Below are 9,138 nucleotides of genomic sequence, written 5' to 3' on the forward strand. Positions count from 1 at the left end.
TGGTTCTATTTTCATTGCTCTGTATTAATTCATACAAATCTTTCCTGGTTTCTCTGAATTCCTTATCTTTCATTTCTTTGAGCATAGTGCTATTCCATTCATATTCCATGATGTATTCTCTTGCATATTATTTTAATTGTTTAAAACTCTGGATTTATTCAGCATTAGTAGCAGTAGTGGCTTTATCCATGTATCTGAAAATGTTTAGCTTGTTAGAGATATCATAGATGATTATACATTCTTAGTGTTAAAGAATAGTCTCACTCTTTATTCTATTTATTAACACAAGTACTTAAGCAAAATTGGCAGTCAGACTTGGTTCTTAAACCCAAATATATTTTTAAATTTTGTTTTTTCTAGGAATCTCTCTGCTATTCAGGACAGAGAAATTTGCTGCTATTCAATTTCTTGCAAAGAAAAGGATAATATAGGTAAGTCTAGCATCTTACAGAATTATTTGCTATTTGCTTTTGTAATTTTTTCCCTTCCTCATTATAGGTTAAGTATATACAGTTTGTCTCCCCCTTTCCCCAGTGATGAAGAGTAGATTTTAAGCTCCTTGACATTGAGTATTACATCACTAGACTTTCCTTCCCAACTAAGATTAACTCAGCAAAGCCATTCATTTAGATGTTGCATGATATTTATTGTCGTAATCTTTTTGGTGTTGGTATCCAACTGTGCTGTATATTAAAATGCTACTTTTGAAATAGGTTTTTATAAAGACTTTATAAAGTCTTTATTTATAAAGACTGTTCGGGAGGTACTAAATTTTTTTCACTTGCTAAAACCGAGTATATTGCTGTAATATATTAGCACTTTTTGGGAGCAATAAGCCAGAAATATCTACTAGGTTAATGTACTTGAATATTTACTTATTAATACTGGGTCACTTAAACTAATTTGTCAAGAAATTATTTAGTAAACAAAAGTATCACTGTATAGTGTTTCAGAAATGGTCCAGAGATGATTTGTTAGCTTTGCTTGTAGCCCTCAGGGAAGTTTGGGCTTTTCCCCTCACTGCTTTACTTTTTTTACTTTTACTACTTACTATTTTACTATATCCCTTCTCATTTTTAATCTTCAGGATTCATCTGGGTATTAATTACATCTGGTAGTTTATATATGAAAATGTTTTACAAATTACAGCGTGCTTTGCTATTTGTAGAGTCAGTAAGGTTTTATTTCTCTTAAAAAATATCTGGTGAGCTTCCTGAAATGTTCACATTGACTGGGTTAGGACATTTCTTTTCTTTGATATAATGTTAGAGAAACACCAACATTCTTAGATGTACTCTCTTTTTTTTTTTTTTTCCTTCCATAATTATAACTTTATTGACAGAACCTATGTCTGGATAATTTTTTTTATAACATTATCCCTTGCACTCACTTCTGTTCTGACTTTTCCCCTCCCTCCCTCCACCCCCTCCCCCAGATGGCAGGCAATCCTATACATGTTAAATAATGTCACAGTATATCCTAGATACAATATATGTGTGCAGAACCGAACAGTTCTCTTGTTGCACAGGAAGAATTGGATTCAGAAGGTGAAAATAACCCAGGAAGAAAAATAAAAGTGCAAACAGTTTACATTCTTTTCCCAGTGTTATTTCTTTGGTTGTAGCTGTTTCTGTCCATCATTGATCAATTGAAACTGAGTTAGATCTCTTTGTCAAAGAAATCCACTTCCATCAGAATATATTAGATGTACTCTTAATTTCTATTCTGTTCCACATCAGAATAAATGATTGACCTCTTTGCATTTTTCACCATCCTAACATCCTTATTCTTTATTTCAGTATGCTTTAATTTTTTAGTGGCATATCATATTTCATGGATTTAGATTGGTTCTTTCCTATGAGAATGTCAGTAGAGCATTTTTTCTAATCCTTGGTCTTAATGACTTATTTCTGGGATAACAAAATCATCATTGGGGTATTATTTTTTCTTGCCATTCATAACGCAGGATGTATATTTCTGACTTTTCTTACTCTTGCTCGGTTTAGGATTACAAATGAACTTGTCCTCTGTTCATTGATTATAAATGTGGGAAAAAATAATTGAAAAATTGATAAACTCAACCGTTTGATTAAGGTAGTCTTGCCTCACTCCTTAGGCAAATAATTTTTTGCCATGTTTCCATCTCAGTTATCCATTGTAGCTGTTGAATACGACAGATAGCTTTGTATCATTAGAAGTTGAATGTCTGAGACCTATAAAAATTCATCTATCTAAACCCATAACTTCTGTTTTGCTTAGTATGTATCCATTATTAATCGTAAGGGAAGATTTTAATTTTCCATTTCTCCTCCATGGCTAGTGCATGAAATATTCTTTTCACTTCAGTATTCAACTTTGAATATAAAATGTAGATATCTGGAACTGGAAAAGGAACCTTAGTGATCATTTAGTTCTACCCTGTCATAGGATCATAGGATCAGATTTCCAACTGGAAGGGATCTCAGAATTCACTTAATGCAACTTCCTCATTTTATTGATGAAAAGTTGAGACTCATGAAGGAGAAATAACTTAACGAAGCACTTAGCCAGTACCTGGTACATAGTAGGCATATAATAATAAAATGCTCGTTGACTGACACAGGCAGGTGGGATTTGAACCTAGGTTCTTTGCACATGATTGCACATTGAGTGCTTAGTGACAAGGATGTAGCCAGAGTAGGTGCTCATTAAATCTAGAGTGACTTGATATGTCCCCTTAAATGGAAATACAGAGTCCTCAATTGTATGGGTTCTTAAGAATTGTTTTGTCAGTTCCAGTTGTTGAGTAGTGGAGAGAGCCATCTACACCCAGAGAGAACACTATGGGAACTGAGTGTGGACCACATACTCTTTCTGTTATTGTTTGCTTCCATTTTTGTTTTCCTTTTCAGTTTTTTTTTCTTTCTAGATCCGATTTTTCTTGTGCAGCAAGATAACTGTATAAATATGTATACATATGTTGGATTTAACATATATTTTAACATTTAACATGTATTGGACTACCTGCCATCTAGAAGAGAGGGTGGGGGGAAGAAAGGGAAAATTTGGAACAGAAGGTTTTTCAGTAGTCAATGTTGAAGAAATTACCCATGTATATGTTTTGTAAATAAAAAGCTATTAAAAAAAAAAAAAAGAATTGTTTTTGAGCCTACTCAAATCTTATTGACAACAGTTCACCTTTACTGTCAAAGAACTGGAATGTATCCATGGAACCAGTGAGTTAGGACTCAGTAATTAGGGTCCTGTTTTGAGATATTAGTGTCACAGATAATACTTATTATTGGGCACCCTTTCTGGGGTAGAGATTGTACTTAATTTTTGAAAATGAAGTTCTTAGCTCTTAGTTTTTTTTAGGATTTATCCTCATTGCTTAGATTTATTATTAGATGTGTATATTATGCATTTGGAATCTGGTACAACTGTCCAGCAACATCTAAAATATAGAGAAGCTCCATGAGGTTTCTCTCAACATATTTTGCATTTGTTTTGTATTCATTCATATCTGAATATACCTGTACCTGATAGAAAGTAGCTACTTCCTAGATTGTTGAAGCAGTTTGGAGATGTGATTATTGAGTTAATGCTGTTGATACTTAAAAACTAAAAAATACAATGCAAGATTGGAAAAGGCTAAATTTCCCAATTTGCTAGAAAGAGGAAAGAATAGGTCCTCCAAATTGCAGGCTAGTGAGCTGAATACCTGGCAGAATTCCATAATGTCTTGTTAAGGGAATTGATACAAGTAGTGATCACAAAGAGCTTCTTCAAGAGTAGGACCTGGGGACAGCAGTGAATAGAACATGGGCCCTGAAATCTGGAATATGTGAGTTCAAATCCAGCCTCAAATATTTATTAGCTGTGTGATCCTGATTACCTCCCTTCTCCCACAACTCCCAAAGCCCCTCCTCCTTGACACACTGCAGGCAAAGTATTACAAGCATCTCCCAGTCAGGATTTCATATGCTGTTTTCTCTCTTGCTTCATGGTCGTATAAGTTGAGTTTAGATGTTTTAATTTAGTTTTGATTTTTTTTTACAACATTGATTGTTCCTATATTCTGATGCTTTTTCTTATACTTTGCATTCAGTGCTTTAACTGTTTTATTTAACTGTTGGTAGTCTTACCACCATTTCCCCCTTTTTTCCTTTAGACATCACTCTTCAGTGGCTTATTCAGCATTCGAAATCTAGAAGAAGCTGAGATCTCCAACCCCTGGAGCCTGTTCCCCCCCCACCCCGCTGGCTGTGATCCCAGACTTGTCGTCCATTCTTCTGACGTGCTACCCAGAATATGGTCCTTCCTACATCTAAGAAATGGCCTCTTGTCTGAGTTAATTTCTCCTGTGCACTGCTGGAGACGTGTATCTTTCACCTGTCACAAAGCATCACCTAGAGTTGTCATGATAAAGTCAGCACAAAAAGGCTTGTTACAAACAGCACACAGAGCTGTTGAAGCAGTCTTGACCATCTTAAATCAAGAAAATTGCATATTTCAATTTGGGTCATTCTGGCCAGATTTTTATATTGATTTTCAGCAAGTGTTTATGATATTTAATTAGATTTCAGTAGCTTGATACTGAGACAGCATGAGGATTCTAGCACCACCTACAGTATTTAGAAAACCCTTTAAGCCTGACTCCTGTGGGATAGAAGCCTATTGTTTCTTTGTCTTATCTCACACATGCATGTGAAATGTATATTTAAGCCATAGAAATGGAAATTGTCTAAAGGAGGCACAAAAGGCTCATTGAGGTCAATGTCACTATTTCTCTTCTCTATTGGTGAGATCTTATCCAGGGATTTTTAGAAATGAACTCTTTTCTGGTGATACTTAAAAGCCACATACAGAGTGGTTATACTGGGGGGAGAAACTAAGGGATGTTGTTTTGTAGCTGTCCAGATCATTACCTGTATTTTATTTTTATTTTATTTTATTTTATTTTTTTTGGTTTAACACTTTTTTAAGGGGATGGGAATTGACTTTCTCAAAAACTTTCAAGGGTTTAGAACATTCCAGTAAAATAATAACTTGCAAAGAATGTTACTTTGTTCAAAGCCCTGTATGTTTTTCTATCTCCATGTCATTAAATCAGTGCTGCTGCATGACTCAAACTATTGAATTTTTGTATGCAGTCATAGTAGGACTTTGAGCACAAAAGATCCCTATAAAAGTTGTCGCATTTTTGTCTCTTACTTATTTCAGGCCTGGTACCACTTTGCCTGGTTCCCCAGACATCTTGGTTATTGTGACAACTCTAGACCTGCTTGCTCTTGTAATGTAATCATGCGCCATGTGGACAGGTTGTAGGACGTCTGAGACAGGTGTTTAAACACAAGAGAGCTGATTAATTGATCCTGTTAATTGATTCACTTCTATAAGGTAGAAATGGGTGGGTTAAAACTAAAAATGGACATGTTTTTGTAGCTTAGTAATCTCTGTATATTTAAAGGGACACACATGTTAATTCTGATTCATTCATAAAATATTGATGTAGACCACTGTAGGAGATAAAACTCTCTGGTACACCTGCTTATGTGTTGCCTCACACTGTGTGTGATTTTTCTTTTTTTTTTTTTAGCAGCACTTAAATATAGACGGTGCATTTCCAAAATCGTTGAGCACTCAAAGTGTGGTCAACAATGACTTCTTTTAATGAGTACCCATTTTAATTTATAGACTGCCATGGCCTTAATATTCTGTACAAACTACTGCACCATGTTGCACAGACACTACTTGGTTTTTCTCCATTTACTTTTTTTTTTTTTAAGAGAAAAATTGGGACTTTATGAAATTGTCTTTTTTGTCCCCTCCCCTTTAAAGCATGTTGCATATTTCCTGGATGATTTTGGCGCTATGGGGGTCGGGTTTTGTTAGATATGGGGATATTAACTTGCTGCTATAGTTGAACATCTTTAATGTTCACTATGATTTGCGACAGTTAATTTAGCAACTTGCTTGTGCCTAAAAAGGAGGAAACTGTACTAAAATGCGTGAATCTCTACATGGGGACCAGGTCACATTTTATTAACTGACCTATAGCCGAACTTGAAGTGTTTGTGTCAAAAACATTGCTTTTCAGCATTCTAAGGCATCCAGACACTACTATTACCAACTGTTTCCCTGTGCATTTATTAACCTTTGCATGTGAAAACTTACATAGTTATTGAACTTTGTAAATAAGTGAATTTTTTTATTTAGGTGGATGCATCTGTCTGTTTACTGCATTTCTCAGCTTAATTCAATAAACTTGCGTTTCAAGGGTTGTATTAGCAATTTTAACTTGCTGAATTGTTCAAAATGTGAATCATGATGGAAGATGCTGACTTTATTGAAGAAAGGATGTAAAGACACAGTTAACACAAGGTCCAGAGATCCAGGGTTGGAAAGATTGTTAACCCTCCAAGATATTGGGTTGTAGGCCAATAAAAATCGAAATAAACCTTTTAAAATATATAACCCACCAAATTGATGCTGTGATTCTTTTTCACGCTGTTGCTATTCTCTTCCATGTATGTAATATTAGTGTGATTTTTGAATTGGGAAATGCTTCTATCTGTGAACTGAGTGCTTTGGACTACATGAGGAGTTCCTAATCCTAATGGTCCATGACACCATCCCCCTTTTTATTTTTTTTAATTTTTTGACTCCCTCCCTGTTTTATTCCCTCCCCCATCTAAGTCTAGATTTGGGGCAGGGCTGTCTCTAGATTTGGATGAGAAATTTTCTCTCCCCTTTCATGCCATGTCTAACTGAAATCTAGCATTTCCTTCAGTTATTTTAAATGCTTTTGATAAAGGGGTCACAGGTTTCCCCAGACTCCCAGAGGGATCCACAATAACAATAACTGATATATTTTATGGTGTGTTTTAAGATTTGCAAAGTACTTTACAAATAGTATTTATCCTTGCAACAGCCCTTTGACACACACAAAATTCCCTTGAACCAAGTGATCTCCAAGACCACTCCCAACTCAGTTCTGGAAGCTTACCCTATCCAAAGAACTCAGCCTCCTGATGCTTCACTGCAGGTGTTCGCTAATAATTAGTAAACATGTCCCCTAGTCATTTCTTATTCAGAGATTGGCAATTGTTTAAAAGTAGATGTTTTCAGTACTTGTTGCTAGTAAGTAAATGCTATTTAAAGCCAAGAAAATAGCCATCTGGCCTATTTAGGGTAACAGAGAAGCCACCAAAACTTGTAAATAGCAACAGGATTCTCAGTCTCAGCTGCAACAGTATAGTTAGGTTTGCATTTGCTGAGTAAAATCTTAGATCAAGTAAGCAACCATGCACCAATCTCCATTTGGAAACCAAGCACGTTTTTACTCATGAAACAGGCCATCATGTAAAATCTCTTTTAAGTGCTCACGCATGCAACTGCTATTATATCTGATCCTCAGCTGACTCTGACCAGCCATGGGAAAATGACTAGAGAAATAAAACAACAGTGAGTTTACATATTTACATATCTGTTAATGTGCTTAGGAAGAAAGGCACATCCTTAAAATCTTAAAAGCATCAGGGTAATATATAGAGTACCAGCTTTTGGACTAGGAATAGGGAAACATGGACTTTTGTTTTGATCCTGGGATTTTTAGGAAATAGCTCGTAAACATGGCTTCTCAGGTTTGCCAAGCCCTTACCACAGCACCTATTTTGAGATAGGTGCTATTATATTTGTAGATATATATTATTTTTATAGATATTATGTATATATAATATATAAGTGCATAATAATATATATATATATTTATATATTTATATCAGTATATTTTGACTTTTTTCCAAGTAAGGCCTAGAAGGTTATGAATTGCTTAGCCTTAAACAGCTGCTTTATATCTGAGACTGGGCTCCCTGCCTCCAAAGCTTACATTTCCTCCAGTATTTCATGCAGTTAACCTGTCCTAAGTCTTGATTTTCTGACTGAAACATGACAAGTTAAACAAGGTTACTTTCATTCTAAAATTCTAGAATTTTAAAGTTTATTTTCCAAATAAGCTCTCTTATTTCCCTGGAGATACTTGGACTATGTCCTAGGGCAGAAAAAAGAATTACCCACTTGTTTCAATAAGTTTATTATTATTTTTTTTCTTTGTAGGGATTAAAAAAAAACAAAAGTTACCTAAGCTGTTATATTTAAATGTATCTAGCTTTAAACTCTAATAAAAGCAAAAGGGTAGAAGTATTTATTGTATACTTTATTGTATTTATTATACAATATAACACAACATGTACAATATTGTTTAATTGGTCTGTTATTTTTTTAAATTGTCATTTTTTTCTTAAGCAGTTTGCTAGCTCACAGAAGAAATTTGTAACATAGAATGAATATAATTAATCCTCAGATGGTCTGAGCTTTTTCCCTGTAACTTATAAAACAGGAAGCAGTTTATACAAAAGGAGTTCTGTAGGTTCTGATCCCTCATTTTACTTTTGAGATGGCAGGAAAATGGGTAAGAATGCTTTGTTTCAAAATATCAAAAAGGGTAACATATTTTTGTTTGTAATATGGACAGTAGACAATGGACACTATCCAAGGCTTTGCCTATTATAAATGGTTCAGCTAGATCTTTTGTAACCTTTTAACCTCTGATATTCATTCCTAAATATTTTATAGCAAGTCACAATTATATAGCACCACTTTTTACATCTCAAGTGATCAGCTTTTATATTTACATTCTTCAACAAAAGTTTACCTGATTTCTTTCAAAGTATTTAGTCATTTAATTTTCTTTCCTGCTGGGGGGGAGGAGGAGGAGAATGAATGGTGTTCTGTTTTTATTTATTGAACTCTTGGCTTCCTCTTCACCATTCAAATTAAGTCCAAGTAATCTATCTATTTAAGATCTATCCATTAATGCTACATGGGTAACTAAGCACTAATTATTCTTTAGCCATTCTGTAATAATAAAAATAGTAGTTATTTGCATAGAGCCTGCTAAAGGTCAGGTACTCTTTTATTGGTATATTTTTGCTTTAATCTCCTTGGGATCTTTGTAGAAAGTAGAGCAAGGGAGCTTACCATTCATATTTTAAAAAAAAATTTTGGAAATTACTTAGTGCGAAGTGTCTAAATATTGTGTATCATGTGATCATAATTTCTTTCACAGCACTTATCCCTTTTCTCCTATTAGGATGA

General features: G+C 34.5%; 1 protein-coding gene across 1 annotated transcript in view; it reads left to right on the forward strand.

The window, feature by feature from the left end:
* The window catches only part of ARL8B (ADP ribosylation factor like GTPase 8B), a 45,227-nt gene extending 38,762 nt beyond the window's left edge, over nucleotides 1-6,465 (forward strand). The window contains exons 6-7 of the mRNA XM_031954344.1: nucleotides 361-431; nucleotides 4,151-6,465. Of these exons, the coding sequence (XP_031810204.1) occupies nucleotides 361-431; nucleotides 4,151-4,200 (121 nt within the window). The 3' untranslated portion in view covers nucleotides 4,201-6,465. The remainder of the gene's footprint in view (nucleotides 1-360; nucleotides 432-4,150) is intronic.
* Nucleotides 6,466-9,138: the final 2,673 nt, after the last annotated feature.

The sequence above is a fragment of the Sarcophilus harrisii genome, chromosome 1 (assembly GCF_902635505.1).
Source record: "Sarcophilus harrisii chromosome 1, mSarHar1.11, whole genome shotgun sequence".
Classification (NCBI taxonomy): Eukaryota; Metazoa; Chordata; class Mammalia; order Dasyuromorphia; family Dasyuridae; genus Sarcophilus; species Sarcophilus harrisii.